This window comes from Argopecten irradians, chromosome 6 (assembly GCF_041381155.1).
Source record: "Argopecten irradians isolate NY chromosome 6, Ai_NY, whole genome shotgun sequence".
In the NCBI taxonomy this organism is placed as follows: domain Eukaryota; kingdom Metazoa; phylum Mollusca; class Bivalvia; order Pectinida; family Pectinidae; genus Argopecten; species Argopecten irradians.
In genome coordinates, this window is record NC_091139.1 from 39,638,612 (window position 1) to 39,658,280 (window position 19,669).

General features: G+C 36.0%; 1 protein-coding gene across 1 annotated transcript; it reads right to left on the reverse strand.

Annotated features, from left to right (window-relative positions):
- Positions 1–897: 897 nt before the first annotated feature.
- LOC138325854 (NAD kinase 2, mitochondrial-like) lies at positions 898–19,568 on the reverse strand. Its single transcript, XM_069271811.1, has 9 exons — positions 19,209–19,568; positions 14,338–14,426; positions 13,736–13,906; positions 13,463–13,552; positions 13,021–13,263; positions 12,459–12,610; positions 11,243–11,383; positions 7,135–7,177; positions 898–6,704 (listed from the first exon to the last, which is right to left on the reverse strand). The coding sequence occupies exons 1-9, from the start codon at positions 19,410–19,412 to the stop codon at positions 6,569–6,571; spliced, it is 1,269 nt and encodes a 422-aa protein (XP_069127912.1). The 5' UTR covers positions 19,413–19,568; the 3' UTR covers positions 898–6,568.
- Positions 19,569–19,669: the final 101 nt, after the last annotated feature.

Genomic DNA, 19,669 nt, shown 5'->3' on the forward strand with positions numbered 1-19,669 from the left:
ATTTAGAAATTATAATTGTGAATGTCGTCATACCATTATGCAACCCTGCTCGATCTGAACATACCGGATTGTCACCATCGGCACATTGTTGTGTAACTCAAAATAATAATGAACCACTTGTCTTGCTGAAATATATAAACAAATTATTCTTTTAAGAGACATTTTTTGAAATAGAATAATCCCGCGATGGAATTTTTTTAGTCTGGTTCGTTTGTATTGAATTTTTAGCAAGGATTCATATACGTCCTTGATTTTTAGTATTGAACATTACGTGCTTGAACGTTATAGGAAACGCGCTGTGCAGCGGGAAATTTTCTTAAATGAAGTACGCAAAATGTGCAGGAGGACACTTTTTTCTTTCAAATGTGCAAATTTAGAACAAAAGACATGTTTGCCCTCCGTCCTCCGTTAAGGTCATTGCGCTTCTTGGTAATAAGAAAATTCAATATTTTAGCCCTTGCTATACCTGTGACCTTGAATAAATGCCATGATTATTTCTTTAAAAACACTCTGTAGCCACTGTATTCAGCATACTTACAGGTCATATTCTCTAGGTTTCTTTACGTTATTGACACTTTGTATTTGATCTGCATCTTTAAGCATAGTAAGCCGGTATTTATATTTGTTCCGATATCCAATCCTCCAGATCATTCACTTAAACAAACTTAATTCACCCAAGCATGAAGCAGGTCCAATATCATCATCATTGCCTCTCAAAAAAGTGATTAAAAGGGAAAAACTAATGGCAGATGCTGCACTACAACAAAAGCTCACTTGCCCTTTGAGCAGGTGGTGACTTATGAATATAAACTAGGAACTGAAGGACAAATGAATAACATACCAAATCTCACTAGTCACCGAAGTACACATAATTATGTACAGAAAGAAAACCAAGTATTTCGAAAATATTTTGATTTTATTTTTTCTTTGTAATTGCAAAGTGATAAAAATCAACATGTAATTGTTTACTGTAAATAACAACCACACACAAACGCACTCTGATATCTTCACAGAAGGCTGTATATAAAAATCTACCTGTTACACAAGGGTATCTATCTATTTATACCCCATAACAGGACAGTCTACAATAACTCTGTAAAGTAACAATACATTATGATTCTGGCAGAATTACTGCTAGAGTCACTAGACATAGAAATAAGTACTACTCAAGTCTAAAAAGTTTCTTTAACATAAAAGTCCTCTTTTCATATTTCAATTAATATCATTTGTACATTAAATGAAACGATTTGAAACAGAATGGATTCAATGGTTTAAAAGAGGCTACATTAAAAGTTTTCATTCATTTGTCTAAATTAACTGTTCATAACCTGTTTAGACATACATTAATAGAATGGAGTGGAACTACAGTACCTGTGTCCATAATTAAGTCATGATTGTTTTATCATTATGAAATCTCCAAAATGACAAAATAATACTATTGACTATAATCATTCCTATAAGTAGATCAAAGTCAGTGATTTGTCAGTTGTACAATCAATTATTACACAAATAAGCACATATACACTTCCACATATTCAAAGTTAATACTGGACCATGCCTTCAATTTCAAAACAAACACACACACCCACTCACACCTCAATATGGTACATCCACCATGTTCATCAGAATCACTGTATAAAGTTAGAAATATGAATTCTCTCATCACAACGTGTATAGATCACATATTTCATAATTTGAAGGATATTTCGAAGAAAGTTTTGGGTTTCCAGACCCTAATATATATCAAAATTAAAAAGGTACTGGTCTAGATTCAAAACTTAAATAACCTTTGTAATATGTAACTTTTGTCATTACATTGTATTTTACTCATTTCCAATTTCAACAATTTTATTTTTACGTAAGTTTCACAATGAAGTGATTTAGGTATTGACTGTTTTGAGAAACCAGGGCAATGGAGCTAACAAGTTACGATAGTACAGTATGTATTTCATGGCAAATTATTTTGAAATATATCATAATCATTACTGTTAATAAACTTCATCAAAATAAAATGGCATGATCACATACATTTTACCTTAAATGTATCCATCATTTTCCCCTAGATTATTACAAACAATTCCTTATACAATAATCACTACTGGAGTCAAATAACAACAAGAGGCCCATCAGCCTTTACGGTCACCTTAGTTCGGATGCTGAATGAAAACAAGAGGCTCATGGGCCTTAATGCTCACCTGAGTTCGGATATAGAATGAAGACATTTGTTAACACTATATACTGGCCCTTGAAGTTGGTCAGTGACTTTATAAATTTGACTTTTTAATCTATGAAGATTATTTGCATCTAGCAAATTTTAGTAATTTTGGCCTTGTTTGGCCCCGCCCTTCTGGTCCTTCAGGTTCCCCAGTGGGTCAGGTAGGACCGATACGGATGCTAAGATGCTGTATCTCAGGCAAATAATTCTAATCAAGTTTGACTCATTTCCTATGAAAATTGAGCAACTAATGTTCATAAATATGTTTTTCCTATATAAACTAAAGTAAACTTGACCCCTCCCCAGGGAGAAACGTAAGACCCCAGGGTCATATAATTCACAATTTTCATAAACACCTTTAGATCTTTCCATTTATAAACAGTATTTGATTCTACCATTTCCAGAATTTTAGAAGAAGATTTTTGAAGTTTTAGTCTATTTGACCCCTTTTGGCCCCGCCCCTCTATCCCCCCGGGGGTCGGCGATGACCAATATGGACATAATGTTAATATGCTATCTAAGGCTAATAATTCTAATCAAGTTTGACTCATGTCATATGAAAATTGAAAAACAAATGCTCATAAACATGTTTTCCCTATGTAAACTACCCCTCCCCAGGGGGAAACGTGAGGTCCTTGGGTCATATAATTCACCTTTTTTGTAAAGGACCTTACGACCTTTCCATCTATGAAAAGTATCTGGTTCTACCATTTCCAGAATTTCAGAATAAGATTTTTGAAGTTTTAGCCTATTTGACCCCTTTTGGCCATGCCCCTAAGGCCCCTGGGGGTCAGTTATGGAAAATTAGTTAATAGGATTCAATGGCCATCTCATACAGATAATCATGACAACATTCACTCCTTTCCTATTACAAATGAGCAAATTATGCTCAAAAATGTGTTTTTCCTTTATAAACTGTAGTACACTTAACCCCCTCCCAAGGGGGAAACCTGAGACCCCAGGGTCATTTAATTCACACTTATTGTAAAGGACCTTAAGACCTTTCTATCTACGTAGAGTATTTGATTCTACCACATCTGTGAGTGGAGAAGAAGATTTTTGAAATTATAGTCAATTTTACCCCTTTCGGCCCCTCCTACAGCCCTCTGGGCGGTGGGGGTACATAATTCACAATTTTGATTGACCTTATGCCTTAGAATGTTTGTGCAAAATTTAATTGAAATTGCTTCTGCGGTTTTGGAGAAAAATTCAAAAATGTAAATTGTTTATGGCCACACGACAACGGACAAAAGGCAATTCGAATAGGTCACTTGAGACTTCGTCTCAAGTAACCTAAAATGTCATGTTCCAATCACATATGGGAATCATTTCTTGTATCAAATAGATAACATATTTGACAAAACAAATGTGAAGTCTAAAGAAAATTTAAAAAAAAATCAATTAAAACTGAATGTGGGAAAACTGGTGCAAACTGTAAAATCAAGGACACAAAATGTACTTGGCAAGGCTATACCTTATGCTTTCTAATACAAAATAATTTTATGGTAATGAATGCAGCATAGGAAAGCAATTTGGTTTCAATGTTTTAACATTCTTATAAACAACCAGGTTCATTTACATATGTAGCTCATTAACCTCTGAATATACTTTTAGACTCTTCTAAAGCAAAGACTAGACCATTCCATTATGGAACTACAGGGGTAAAAGCTGTTAAGAATGTGCCAGGTTCAGGAGATTAATGTAATAACACAATACAACATATTTCATGGATTTAAAAGTCTTAATTTCATTTTTGGCTTCGTTAGTTTAAAGATCAATACAATCATATATGACTAGAAATCAATAACACTATTTAAACCCTCCTAATATGTCGAGTGTCTCTGTTCTTTCCTGAGGTGTTGAAGTTTACTTCCTGGATACACATGGTATTTTAGTTCCATTCCTGTATTATGTAATTCAAAGAATTTAACCAAATGAAGACAAGTATTTTTTTTTTTTTACAACAATACATTCTACTTTTTAAAATTGATAAAAATATGTAAGAGTTTAAAATACCTAACATAAATGGATTCTTCATCTTAAGATAGGTATCTATATAACTAGAACATATGTAAATCATGCGTGGCAATTTTCATATGATATTTCACACGCATGATTTTCGCATGAAAATTTCATATCATTCACATGTGATCACCATGCAATTTACGTGGCATTCATTTCACACATGAGAATCATATGAAAAGGTAAGAGCTTAAAACACCTAACACAATTGGACTCTACATCCATCCAAAAGACACAGCTAATAATAAATACCTAGAACATATGTTTTACAGGACAAATCCTAATGAGGAATGTTTTAGTTCAGGAATGTCCTTATCTATGCTGTTTTTGTGTGTATAAATTTTCACGAATGATACAACTTTACACTTTTGATGGAGAACCACAAACTAATCTCATTTTGTGGGAATAAGAAGAGATAGAATTCCTACAATACAAACAACCAAAGACATTGTAGAATTATTCGTTTTCAAAATAGCAGACACCATGTTTCGAGAACTAGTTAGTATGCATGTATTCTCAAAAATGTATGCCATTTAAATTTTACTATTTATTGCTATTTTATATTGACTCAAAATAATCTGGAATTATAATTTGCATACTTCATTGATGATCAATGCTTACTTATGCACAAGATTTCAAAGGTGATAATGTAAATAAGTTGACTCAAGTGAAAATACAAATTCAACAGATAAAATACTCGACCAACCTCCCCCCACCTCTCCTGAGAAAAAGTAAATGGATAATGATTTCATAGTACAGTGCATATACATACTTAGCTCTCAAAGTTTTACACCAATGTCAAATCTGAAATTTTAGTTATAACTTCTAGTTTTACAAAGAATATCACATATCAAGCTATAGGATATTAAGATACATTATGAACCATGATAACAAACAGTACTACTAAATATTTGATTGTGTCACTAAATAATAATAACATTTGTAGGAACTGAGTGTTGCACCAGCCAATCAGAGAACAGAATAACCTTTACCTAATATGGTCATATACATTTTCTTTGTTCATTGGTAACTAAACAATAAAATGACTTAACTGACAGGTCTTAATTGAGTAAATCATTTTTTTTGTAAGGTAAGATGTAATTGTCCCATTTTACTACACATGTGGTGATATGAAGTACACATCAACTGATTTCATGTCTTTTAAAGTAAAACAAGAGGCCCACGAGCCTTAGCGGTCACCTGAGTTCTGATACAAAATGAAACAAAGACATATAACACTATATATTGGCTCATCAGGACCTTGAAATCAGTCCGTAATTTTATAAATTTGACTTTTTAATCTATGAAGAGTATTTTGTTCCATCAAATCTGTGAATTCAAAAGAAGATTTTTTTTTAAATTTTAGCTTATCTGATCAGGCCTCTGGGGATCAGTCGTGGAAAAATGCTAATAGGATTCAATGGTCATTCATGCTGATAATTCTGACAACTTTTGACTTATTTCCAATTACAAAAGACCAAATAATGCTCAAAAATAAGTTTTTCCTATAGGAACTATAGTAAATTACCCCTTCCCAGGTGGAAACATGAGACCCTAGGGTCATATAATTCACAAATTTTGTAAATGACCTTATGACCTTTCGATCTATGAAAGTATTTGATTCTACCATTTCTGAAATTTCAGATGAAGATTTTTGAAGTTTTAGCCTATTTGGCCCCACGCCTCTGGTTCCTGGGGGCTAGGACCATATAATGCATAATTTTGGTGACCTTTAGCCATGGAAGGTTTCTGCAAAATTTCAACCAAATTTGGGTCAGCAGTTTTGGAGAAGAAGTCAAAAATGTAAATTGTTTATCACCATACAACGCATGATGCACAACGACGGACAAAAGGTGATTAGAATAGGTCACTTGAGGCTTCGTCTCAGGTGACCTAAAAAAATGAAAGCAAAAGAAACATGACCAGAATATTCATCTTCTTCTATCATCCTGTTGGTTGAATATCACTGTCTGAAGAGTAAAAGACTCAATTCAATTGTGACCTTCACCCTTTTATCGATCAGTGACCTTCACCCTTCTATCGACCATAAAAGTTCAGACTAACGATCAGAAGAGCACTGCTTCATTATCCACTCAGTCCATTATAACTGTATATTCCACCAGTTAGTCCAGTGTTATGGTCAGGATGTCCACTCTACTGGTCAGTCCAATATAATGGTCAGTACATGTATGTCCACTCTATCCGTCAGTCCAGTGTTATGGTCAGTATGTCCACTCTACTGGTCAGTCCAGTTTTATGGTCATTATGTCCACTCTACCGGTCAGTCCAGTTAAATGATCAGTATATATATATATATGTCCACTCCACCGGTCAGTCCAGTGTTATGGTCAGAAGAGCATCAGACTCCAGCATTTCCAGTGTAGCTACCGCTCCATCATTAAAGTGGAATGACGAATCTCCGTCGATCACAAGTGTGCCATCCCACATTCGGGAATTGATTTTGATCCTGGTCACAACAAAAAGCAGGAATTACCAGGAGGAAGAGTATTGTTACATTTTATAAATTCTTTGAATTGTTCCAGAAAGTGCAGCTGCATTTGCATGACTGATGACCTATACATTGTAGATGTATTATACACAAGTCAGTCATAATATTTTCACAACACTTTGAGTGCTGTTACAGATTGCAGAATGTACAAATCAGACTCCAATTTACAATACAATGTATTTACACGGCAAAACCTTTAATCATCCAAGTATCTAAGAGTACCGTAATTTCATTTGAATAGACATCTTTGAAATAAAATCTTCATTACCAAGCTGCCTAAAATTATCAGTTTAAATATACGAGTTAAGCGTCCCGTCAATTTCTCAGTTTAAAGCCCCCATGTGCACTAACTGTACATGTATTTTGTTGAATATGTTAGTAAACATACCTTGTGGCGAAGCCTCTTTGTTGTCTTATGGCATCAAACACCCCTGAAATGAAGCAATATTTTATTACTCAACTTATTAAATTACAGTTGAAGAACAGGCTAAAACAAATATTTTTTGGTACTATAGATATTAACTGTGCTTCAATACAAACTACTTCACCTTACATATAGGATTTTACACGAGTGTTCATTTCATATGAGGTTTTATGAAACGAGTCTAAGAAGTTTTTATTTTTCCGAGCCTTGGCGAGCAAAAATTAAAACTTCGAGACGAGTTTCATAAATTCTCATATGAAATGAACACAAACAAATACATACATAACAAAGAATTTCACATCAAAATGTATTCCAATAATCCAGCAGAGGCCTTTTTAGGGGACGTGGATGTGGAGCAGTGGTGCCGTAGATCGTGAGTTCGAGGCCCGGATAGGGCACAAGTCAATAAATTGTCATGCTTTGTTAAATTGTGTTTCTTTGATACATGATATTAAATAAGTGTTCATTTCATCACATGGGTTTTTATGAAATAAAACAAAAGTCTTGGTGATAAAAAACTTCCGAGGCAAAATTCATAAAATCTTATATGAAATTAACACAAATTTACGATACTATTTATCACATTATATTGACGTCAAAAGGTCCTGCAACAAGAGATCCCAGAGGGATCTTGGCGCCCACCAAACAATGATCTATATCTGACAAAGGAAAGATGGATCTTTTCTCTACTTTTTAAACTTTTTCAAACATACTACATATAAAATTTGAGAAAGATCGCTTCAGTTCCTTTTGAGACATAGCGGTAACAAACTTCAACTATCAAAATCCAAGATGACTCCTTGGCGGCCATATTGTTGATCAATCGGTCCCAAAATGCAATATGCACAACTAGGTCCCTAGGGGAACCTAAATATGAAATTTGAGACAGATCCCTTCAGTACTTTCTGAGAAATAGCGATAACAAACTTTGAATATCAAAATCCAAGATGGCTGCCTGGCAGCAATCTTGTTGACCGATCGGCCCAAAATCACAATATGCACAACTAGGTCCCTAGGGGAACCTACATATGAATTTTGAGACAGATCCCTTCAGTACTTTCTGAGAAATAGCGATAACAAACTTTGAATAACAAAATCCAAGATGGCTGCCTGGCGGCAATCTTGTTGACCGATTGGTCCAAAAATGCAATATGCACAACTAGGGCCCTAGGCGAACCTACATATTAAATTTGAGACAGATCCCTTCAGTACTTTTTGAGAAATAGGGATATCAATCCTTAACTATCAAAATCCAAGATGGCTGCCTGGCGGCCATCTTGTTTTTCCGATCAGCCTCAAAATCTGTATGGCACAACTAGGGACCAAGGGTACCCTCCATGTGCAGTTTGAACAAAATCCCTTCAGTAGATCTCAAGAAATATTGATAACAAACTTCAACTGCCAAAATCAAAGATGGCTGTCTGGCGGCCATCTTGTTTTTCCGATCAGCCTCAAAATCTGTATGGCACAACTAAGGACCAAGGGTAACCTCCATGTGAAGTTTGAACAAAATCCCTTTGGTAGTTCTCAAGAAATATCGATAACAAACTTTAACTGCCTTGTTTTTCCCGATCAGCCTCAAAATCTGTATGGCACAACTAGGGACCAAGGGTAACCTCCATGTGAAGTTTGAACAAAATCCCTGCAGTACTTTTTAAGAAATAGTGATAACAAGCATTGTTTACGGACGGACGACGACGACGGACCACGGACCACGGACCACGGACGCAGGGTGATTTGAATAGCTCACCATCTGAAATCCAGTGGAGGCCGCCATTACAGTGTAGGCCATCCGCTGTTCATCAGTACCTACCGTTCACTATAGGATCCTGTACAATGTAGGCCATCTGCTGTTCATCAGTACCTACCGTTCACTATAGGATCCTGTACAATGTAGGCCATCTGCTGTTCATCAGTACCTACCGTTCACTATAGGATCCTGTACAATGTAGGCCATCTGCTGTTCATCAGTACCTACCGTTCACTATAGGATCCCGTACAGTGTAGGCCATCCGCTGTTCATCAGTACCTACCGTTCACTATAGGATCCTGTACAATGTAGGCCATCTGCTGTTCATCAGTACCTACCGTTCACTATAGGATCCCGTACAGTGTAGGCCATCCGCTGTTCATCAGTACCTACCATTCACTATAGGATCCCGTACAATGTAGGCCATCCGCTGTTCATCAGTACCTACCGTTCACTATAGGATCCCGTACAATGTAGGCCATCCGCTGTTCATCAGTACCTACCGTTCACTATAGGATCCCGTACAGTGTAGACCATCCGCTGTTTGTCAGTACCTACCGTTCACTATAGGATCCCGTACAGTGTAGGCCATCCGCTGTTCATCAGTACCTACCGTTCACTATAGGATCCCGTACAATGTAGGCCATCCGCTGTTCATCAGTACCTACCGTTCACTATAGGATACTGTACAGTGTAGGCCATCCGCTGTTCATCAGTACCTACCGTTCACTATAGGATCCCATACAGTGTAGGCCATCCGCTGTTCATCAGTACCTACCATTCACTATAGGATCCCTTACAGTGTAGGCCATCCGCTGTTCATCAGTACCTACCATTCACTATAGGATCCCGTACAGTGTAGGCCATCCGCTGTTCATCAGTACCTACCATTCACTATAGGATCCCGTACAGTGTAGGCCATCCGCTATTCATCAGTACCTACCATTCACTATAGGATCCCTTACAGTGTAGGCCATCCGCTATTCATCAGTACCTACCATTCACTATAGGATCCCGTACAGTGTAGGCCATCCGCTGTTCATCAGTACCTACCATTCACTATAGGATCCCTTACAGTGTAGGCCATCCGCTGTTCATCAGTACCTACCATTCACTATAGGATCCCGTACAGTGTAGGCCATCCGCTGTTCATCAGTACCTACCATTCACTATAGGATCCCGTACAGTGTAGGCCATCCGCTATTCATCAGTACCTACCGTTCACTATAGGATCCCGTACAGTGTAGGCCATCCGCTGTTCATCAGTACCTACCGTTCACTATAGGATCCTGTACAATGTAGGCCATCTGCTGTTCATCAGTACCTACCGTTCACTATAGGATCCCGTACAGTGTAGGCCATCCGCTGTTCATCAGTACCTACCATTCACTATAGGATCCCGTACAATGTAGGCCATCCGCTGTTCATCAGTACCTACCGTTCACTATAGGATCCCGTACAATGTAGGCCATCCGCTGTTCATCAGTACCTACCGTTCACTATAGGATCCCGTACAGTGTAGACCATCCGCTGTTTGTCAGTACCTACCGTTCACTATAGGATCCCGTACAGTGTAGGCCATCCGCTGTTCATCAGTACCTACCGTTCACTATAGGATCCCGTACAATGTAGGCCATCCGCTGTTCATCAGTACCTACCGTTCACTATAGGATACCGTACAGTGTAGGCCATCCGCTGTTCATCAGTACCTACCGTTCACTATAGGATCCCATACAGTGTAGGCCATCCGCTGTTCATCAGTACCTACCATTCACTATAGGATCCCTTACAGTGTAGGCCATCCGCTATTCATCAGTACCTACCATTCACTATAGGATCCCGTACAGTGTAGGCCATCCGCTGTTCATCAGTACCTACCATTCACTATAGGATCCCGTACAGTGTAGGCCATCCGCTATTCATCAGTACCTACCATTCACTATAGGATCCCTTACAGTGTAGGCCATCCGCTATTCATCAGTACCTACCATTCACTATAGGATCCCGTACAGTGTAGGCCATCCGCTGTTCATCAGTACCTACCATTCACTATAGGATCCTACGTGTACAGTTTACCTACCATTCACTATAGGATCCCGTACAGTGTAGGCCATCCGCTGTTCATCAGTACCTACCATTCACTATAGGATCCCGTACAGTGTAGGCCATCCGCTGTTCATCAGTACCTACCGTTCACTATAGGATCCCGTACAGTGTAGGCCATCCGCTGTTCATCAGTACTACCTACCGTTCACTATAGGATCCTACCGTCACTATAGGATCCCGTACAGTGTAGGCCATCCGCTGTTCATCAGTACCTACCGTTCACTATAGGATCCCGTACAGTGTAGGCCATCCGCTGTTCATCAGCAGAAAACTTGAGAGAATTGTTGAATTTTGAGGCGACCTCGCTCATCAATGTTTGATCCGTTAGATCTACATCACAGTCTGTTAGGTTTTTGGCTGTTATAGAAATGATATACATATATTTATCTGGCACTTAAACGGTGTTCCAGTATGTTCACAATATTAAAGGCAAACAACATGAAAATGGTGTCTTCGGCGGCATGCTTCAGTGTTATAGCACTATAAAAAGGGCAACAGTTCCACTATACAACAAGACACAACATGAATATACCGCAGTTTCCCAATACACACACCCCGCATAACATACACACAACACACCCCATACATGGGAGGCCATCCTTACATAACCACATAGCTGTAAATAGGACGTTAATTAATCAAACAAAAGACTCCTGACACTTTGGTGTATGGTATTATTTTACAGTACCATAAATCGGGATATTTCGGTGTCGGGAAATATTGGCATTTTTGTATCAACATAGGGTGGTTAAATTTTGGTGCGTTTTAAATTTGGCATTTCCCTATTGCCATGTTAATACTTGGCACATAACTTGATTTAATCAAAAGGAAAAAATCTGAAGATTTGAAGCCTTATCGATACAAAGACAATCCTTTGAAATAGTGGTCAAAAATAGACTGAATTAATAGTCACATGTCACTTCTAATTATATACATGTTTGGACAAAAGAAAGACTCAAACAGGTAATATTTTTTCCCCAGTTGACAGTACAAACCTTACTAAAAAAATGTATGCTTATGTAACGTGATCAAGTAATTTACTTGAGAGTATGTATTCACATACCTCCTAAATGGCATGTAGATGTATTGATCGTTATATTACGAATAAATAAATATGTAGCCAAATTTTGGTGTGTTAAACTTTGGTGCTTTCATACCAAACGCCAAACAAGCCAATATATGACAACGTCAAAAATATCCCAATTTATGGTAAAGGAAAACATGTTTATAATAAGCATGCTTACAATGAATACATGATCATATTACAGTAATTTTTATCCCCTGTCAACAAAATTTGTTAATCACGAAGTAATTTTAATTTGTCCCCATAGTTTGTTATGACCATGTTTTACTGTATGCAAAATTACAGCCTCTATTAGGGAAGATATAAATTATACCTGCATGTATATATGAATGAGAAGAAGAAACATACTTATCCCCAATATATCTTTAACAGCTTCTATCGGGAGATGGTTTATATGAAAGAACCAGGATGTAGAGCCTGTTCCAGTACATATGGTAATTCCCGAACTCTTTTGTTTCATACTCGGTTCTTCATCTCTCTTAATCTCGTAGTATGATACTCTGAAATACATATATGTAGTATACAAAAATTCTAAAGACTGTACTGTAGCTAAAAAACAAGAGGGCCAGTGGGCCTGTATCACTTGCCTGGTTTGTTACGCCAAGAAATGTTCTGATACAGGTTGGTGTTTATTTCCTTAGGGATTTTAAAGATTTACTTCTTATTTTCCTGTTTAGGTACCAGTCATAGTCAAGACTTATACAACTCTGTGTGCCACGCCATGTCATAAGCTCATAGTGATATATCACATGTCCATGCAGTTAACCATCTCATTGTATATCTGTATGCTCCTTCTTAGCACTAACAAAATCTTACTTTGGTTCAGAGGAAAATTACCTTACCTCAATCAAATATTTGTAGTATTAGATGATACCTGGTATTGGTAAGAAGATGGGAGTATTATCCTTACCTAGCTGATAGTGCTTCCCCAATAAACACCTCATTTAAAGCTAACACAGGTAGTATGCGAGGAGGCATTTCATGAACATGTAGTCGCTGCTCAAGCTCCTCCCCAAAATGTGTCTCTGCCTCCTTGATATGCTCCTCGAATCGGTACTCAGGGTACAATAGCTGCTGGTCATGGATGGCTACAGGCTCATCGTTTTGGTGGAAACCTGACATAGTCACTCGGATACGATGGCGCCACTTCCATCTTCAAGATGACATTATTCAGTCATTAAATTAAGGTAATCATGTCATAATATAGTATACAATGAATCACATTTTCATCAAGGTGTAAAACTGATAAAGTTAATGCTTTTTTATGAAACTTGATTACAACTAATAATTTTGATAGAATTAATAATAATTAAAAGTATAATGATGTTTTACAAAGAAAATTTCACACTTACTTGAATTTTCCCTCAAGGATTCGCTTGACAGCTTCTCCAAAGTTTTCTGCAGGGAACTGCTTTTTTGAAAGACATAAATACCCCTCTGATCTGTAAGTTAAATGCTTGAATGAGATTTGAAGGTAGTAAAGAAGTATTCAGTAAATCAAATCTTTGTAATTCATAATACAATGTACATATATATATTTGATGCATTTGTTAAATAAGCAAAGGTAAAAATTTAAAATCATATGGTTCTGCATCGATGGTATTATTCCTGAATCAACACCTTACCTTTTGGGGTCTGTATTGATGCCGATGATTGGTTTGTCCTTGACCTTGATCTTACTGGCCGCTAATAAGTATGTACCATCACCGCCAGCAGTAACGATCAAATCTGCCCAATCAACAATCTCTTCATTATATTGGAACCTGTTCACAACTCTCGTCTCTATACTGTGTTCTCTGTCAAATACAAAATAATATATTGCCAAACATGTCAAAAGTGTATGGTTTATTTGTATAATTTAAAATAGCTTCACAAATACTATTATACTATACATGTAGGTCATAGGTACTTGTGCTCAAGGTAGCTACAATGCTATAGCCCCCTTCTCTACAGTTTATGTATTGATGGAGTTTGGTCCTCATCATGTATAATAATACAATTAATGTAGACATACATGTATAAGGTTTCAAACCCTTAATATCGTTGATTAAAAGAATGAATAACAAATAAATTATCTTATTTACAAATTAACTTACATATTTTTTTTGTACCAAACATCAAATTCTAGATCTTTGTATAGAAGCTTCTGATGATGATGTTCACCAAATCAAAGCTTGTCTGAAAAATCCATTTTCCATACTACAAAATGAAAATTCTTAGTACTTACTTTAAAATTCTGTGTATCAAGTCGACACATTTGTAATGGTTTATATGGAGTTGATGAAGAGATTCGTAATCAGACCTAATGCTATCCAACTGAAAAATAATATTTCTTTTGTCAAATAGACTTTGTGAAATATTGTAAAATCTGACATTGAATATGTAAACAAATCAAGGTTACAAGACATTAAAATACCACAATCAATATTGATTTTAGAAGATATTCAAATCTAGACTGAGGTGTAAAACAAGTCATGCAAGATGTCAAAAGTAGACAACATTAGTGAGCTATGAAATTTAACATTTTTATATGTATTTCTGCCACACATTTATCATAGTCCTGACCTAAATGTAATCATATGGGATCTTTTGACGATTCAAAACCAATCAGTTGCAGCTTCTTATTTTTTATCGACATTGTGATAGTTAAAAAAATTATATAATATACTCTTGTTGCCCAATCATGAAACTTAATCTAATTTGCTAAAATTAAAATTTCTCCTAAAAAATCCTAAAAATCATGGAAAAATGACTTGTGACTGAAGAGAACCTGTGATGTAATACATACATTGTATTTAAACATCAAGGATGTAGATGAAAAGTGAGAAGGATAGGTCAATGTCTCTTTAAGCTAGTAAATATGTAGTGAGACACATATTAAATTACTTCCCCTTGTTTCTCGATGAACAACCAAACTATAAAATTAATGTGTAACTTTGAAAATGTTTAATATAATTGTTATTACCTTTCTTGTCTGATCCTTACAATTATAAACAGTAAAAGCTTAATTAATAATTCATGCGATTTGTACATATTTTTACTTAAATTATTGAAATGTTTTACTTAATTATCTTCTAAAAAATATTCAATTTCATGTAATGGCTACTCAATATTGAAAACAATAAATTAGAATGTAAACTTGTTTTCTCAACAAATACTTGATCAATTGATTTTATTAAAAACAATCATTATAAAGCCGAACAACCACCATTGAAATGTTTGAGCATTTTAATTAAAAATAGAAATATCAAAAATAATTACATGTAATTGCATCACCAAAATATTCCATGACACGATATATGGAATTAAGTACATTGTACTTATTGCACATGTGCCAAAAGCAAAATAAATTATTTTATATACATTTTTGTGGGATATTGTTTCATGTTCTGTCTGCAGTAGAGCTTCTTTAAATTGTTGATTAAATAGCATTTCAAAAACGGTCATCTTTACGATTGTATATTACACCTTGTGTAAATAGATCACATAAGTGAAGGATGACTAGCTCTTATGCAGTAAAATATTAAAGGTTGCGTCAGTGGAGAAGGAAGCCAATGACACAGGTCAGCGAACCAAACACAAAAGTGCTTGCTACATATCCGGTTAAACTTCTCATCTACATTCCTGATGAAACATATACATAATTCTGGTATCAAACTTAATACATAAATTTACATCCAGAGAAATAGTTTATACCGTTTCTGAATTATCTTATTCTGATTGTCTACATATAATTACTTTAGCACATGTAAATGTAGGCAAAATGGACTGGATTGATTAAACGGTGACCAAAAGGCTCAATAAGCTCGAACGGCCTGATATTTACATTTTCTCCTATCATCTGTTAAAACAAGGATTTATAAGTGAGAAGGATTTGTCACTGTCTCTATACACTACTTAACACCACGTGAGTATCATATCCTGAAAGAATTATCAAAAATCATACTAAATCCAATACAAAAAACATCACTGTTGCATTTTTACACTGAATTTAGACATTTCTTTACCCCAACCACTATTTGTAAGTATACCTGGTCACCATTTCCGCTTGATGATTACAAATTTCGGAATGATGACAGAAAATTATTATTTACAAAATTCTTGCTGTATTTTGACTGAAATGTATCATTGTATTAAAATATATCCAGAATTCATCAGAACTGATAAAAAATACTTGTTTTCATGCATATCAACAACCTTGGTTACCATAGTTAATATTATCTTTTCACTTCATACACCGTGCTATATTTTGAGAAACCAGAAGTAACGAAAATAGGAGTATGATTTAACAGATTGTACAGCGCTGGACATGATTGTTAATGGTCACCTACAAAATGTACATATTCTGTGGATTTATATTTTGTCATATCACTTATTATAACTGGATGTGTTCATGGATAACTACTGATTCATGCTATGCATGTTTTATGATATTCTAGTAAGTTTTCACTATGTAATGAATCATCAAACTGACGCCCAATTTCAACAGCGGAACTTGCAAAAACTCATATAGACCTCCCAGATTAGATGTAGGTATTGCAAATCAGAAATTTCTCAATACCAACGTCTAATATCATTGAATTAACACTAATGTAAAGCTTAATAAATTTCCCGACATCTAATCTTTGCTTTAAGGAAGGAAGATAAAGAAGAAATGTCTTAAATTTTCATTTGAAAAATACGACATCATTAAATGACCGCCCTCTTCCGAAACCCTCGCATTAGCAAGCTACATCCTACTCCATCAATGTTAGAGGTATAGCACGCCGAGACACTTTTGATCATTACGTCGTGTCTAACCTCTAACAATCGAGGCAGGATTCACACGGCGCAGAAATGGGCTCGATATAAATTCAAAATTTCAAGTTGTGTTTACACTAACCTTTTATATCCTGAAAGAATTATCCTAAATCATGTTAAATCCAAAATTCAAAACGTCACTATTGCGCTGTTATACCGAATTTAGACATTTTCTTACCCCCAGGCCGCGGTGGCCGAGTGGTTAAGATGTCCCGACATATTACCACAAGCCCTCCACCTCTGGGATGCGGGTTCGAATCCCATGTGGGGCAGTTGCCAGGTACTGACCGCTGGTCGGTGGTTTTTCTCCGGGTACTCCGGCTTTCCTCCACCAACAAACCTGGCACGTCCTTACATGACCCTGGCTGTTAATAGGACGTAAAAATAAACAAACCAAATCTTACCCCCACCACTATTTGTAAGTCTACCCGGTCGCCATTTTTATTCGTTTGTTACAAATTACGGAATGGTAACGGAAAGTAAAAGTATCATTATCTATAAAATATTTTGCAGTATTTCGACTAAAATGCATTAATTTATTTAAATATTTCCAGAATCAATCAGAACTGATAAAAAATACTTGTTTCCGTGCATATAAACAACCTTGGTTACCGCTATTAATATTATCTTTCTATTTGATACACCATACTATAATTTGATAAACCGGAAGTGACGAAAATTTGAATAGGAATTAACCTAAATTATACAGCTATGCTATGGGTCAGCTCTTAAATGTGTGATTATTCCGTGGATTAATGTTATGTCATACCTATTCTTATACCAGGATGTGTTCATGGATAACTACTGATTCACGCTATACATGTTTTTGACATTCTAGTAAGTTTTTCACTTGGTAATTAAGCGTCAAAGTTCCGCTCTAATTCGAGGGCGTAACTTGCGAAGACTCGTATAGGGTTCGGGCATTAGATCTCGGTATTGCACATCAGAAATTTCTCAATATCGAGATCTAATATTATTGGATTAGCTACATCCAAGGTTGCGCCGCCAGACAGACATGTTAACCTTTGGTGAGCAAAAAGAGGTAGATTTTTGACTCAAAAGTGGTAGCATTACACGCGGCATTTTTCGCGACGTGTCAGAGATATAATAATATCAATAATATGCAAAATAATTACAAAAAACATATTTTGTTAACAAATTATGATTTAACTTTAATTATCATCATAGGCCTTGCATTGGTAGCTCATTTTGTATTTTTTAAATGTTAATTAAGGCTTATATTAAATTTAGAAGATGAAAAATTCCAATAAATACATTGTATACTTTTATTTCAATGCTATTTATCACCTTTTTTAATTATACATTTTGTCTATTTGTTTTGGTTTTCTTTCACTTTTTTTTTTTTTGTAATACATACTGGACTCATTTTCTTTTGATTTATGCAAGAAAAAATACAAATATTTGTTTCTAAAATTTACACCAATATTCTAGAGAAATAATCACCCCGAATTTTTTTTTTTTTAGTGTTATCCTGATAAAATATACCAAAATCCGGCTCCTTTATTAGAATCACTCCATTCCAAAATGGCGGCCATTACGATTGCAAAGTTTATGATTTTCAGCAGACACTGTTAACCTATTTTACATTAAAAACGTGAGTAAATCATTTCAATTATAAGTAGTGTTTGTTTTTGAAATGGTGCTTACTAGTTTTAAGCACAAAATTTATTGAAAGGCCAGATGATTGTTTCTTTAGGGTAGGCCTATAGTACGTAATACACATCGTTACACTCAGACACGTGAAATAGGCTAAGCAAGTGACACCATCAAGCCAAGGTGGATCTAGCCCCAGGCTGCTAATTAGCACCAGTGGGTGTTGGTCAGGGAGTTTTCACACCTCCTTTGTTTACTTAATTATGAAAGCCAGTCCCCCTACTCAGTCTGGTATGCATTTTGAAGCCACATGGCAGCCCCAACCGAATATGAAAAATTCAGAAATCGGAAGAAAAAAAATGAAGACGATCTTTTGCAGAAATCGGAATATTTGGATATTAAAGCGGTAGGCGGAATATCAGTCTCAAAAGCGGTAGACTTCCGCCAGAATCGGTAGGGTTAACATGTCTGCCGCCAGATATCAAAAGGAAATCAGTCATCGCCCAATAGCGCTCGCAATTACATATTCGTGTAAAACCCCGAGTGACTTATCCTTCTCATCTTGTCCTTTGTTACAACCATACTACAAGGATAGCCACACACTGAAACGACTTGTTTACTTTAAGTCTAAATTACTATATATAGGCCTAATTAGGTTTTTTTTCACGTTCTTCTGATTCTTACGTGTTTCTTTAACTCCCCCTCGCTTAAATCTTTATATGTTGACTTTAAGAACTCGTATCTTGTCATCTTCGACACCAGTGCCACCCGTTTCATGTTAAATGAAGACTCGTGCTGTATAGTCCTGAAGCCGGTGAAGGACTGGCCAAGGTGTTTGAACAGGAGCCCAGGGCGTCGTAAAGAAGTGGCTAAAATCAGAGGATTCATTGTTTAACAGTCATCTAAAAGAATACAGTCAAAACTATCACATCATACACTCCATGCGTAAAGAGTCATGTCTTTATAAACTCCTCAGTTTGTCTTTTAGCACTGAAAGTTCATGTAAACATTTCTCCAAACAACACCAGTGCCCCCATCTTGGAATTTAACAGGTAGAGCTATCACCTTACCACTCTTTCAGTAAGTTTCGTATCAGGGGTAAAATTATTTAAATATCACTGAAAATATTGCATTATAAAACTGAT

Excerpts from the sequence above, each read along its gene's own strand:
- LOC138325854 (XM_069271811.1), bottom strand. The coding sequence starts at position 19,412 with ATGAATCCTCTGATTTTAGCCACTTCTTTACGACGCCCTGGGCTCCTG. Across the intron at positions 14,427-19,208 it reads AGGGGGAGTTAAAGAAACAC|TTGGATAGCATTAGGTCTGA; the intron begins GTAAGAATCAGA and ends ATTATTTTTCAG. Across the intron at positions 7,178-11,242 it reads ACGGGATCCTATAGTGAACG|GGGTGTTTGATGCCATAAGA; the intron begins GTAGGTACTGAT and ends GCTTCATTTCAG.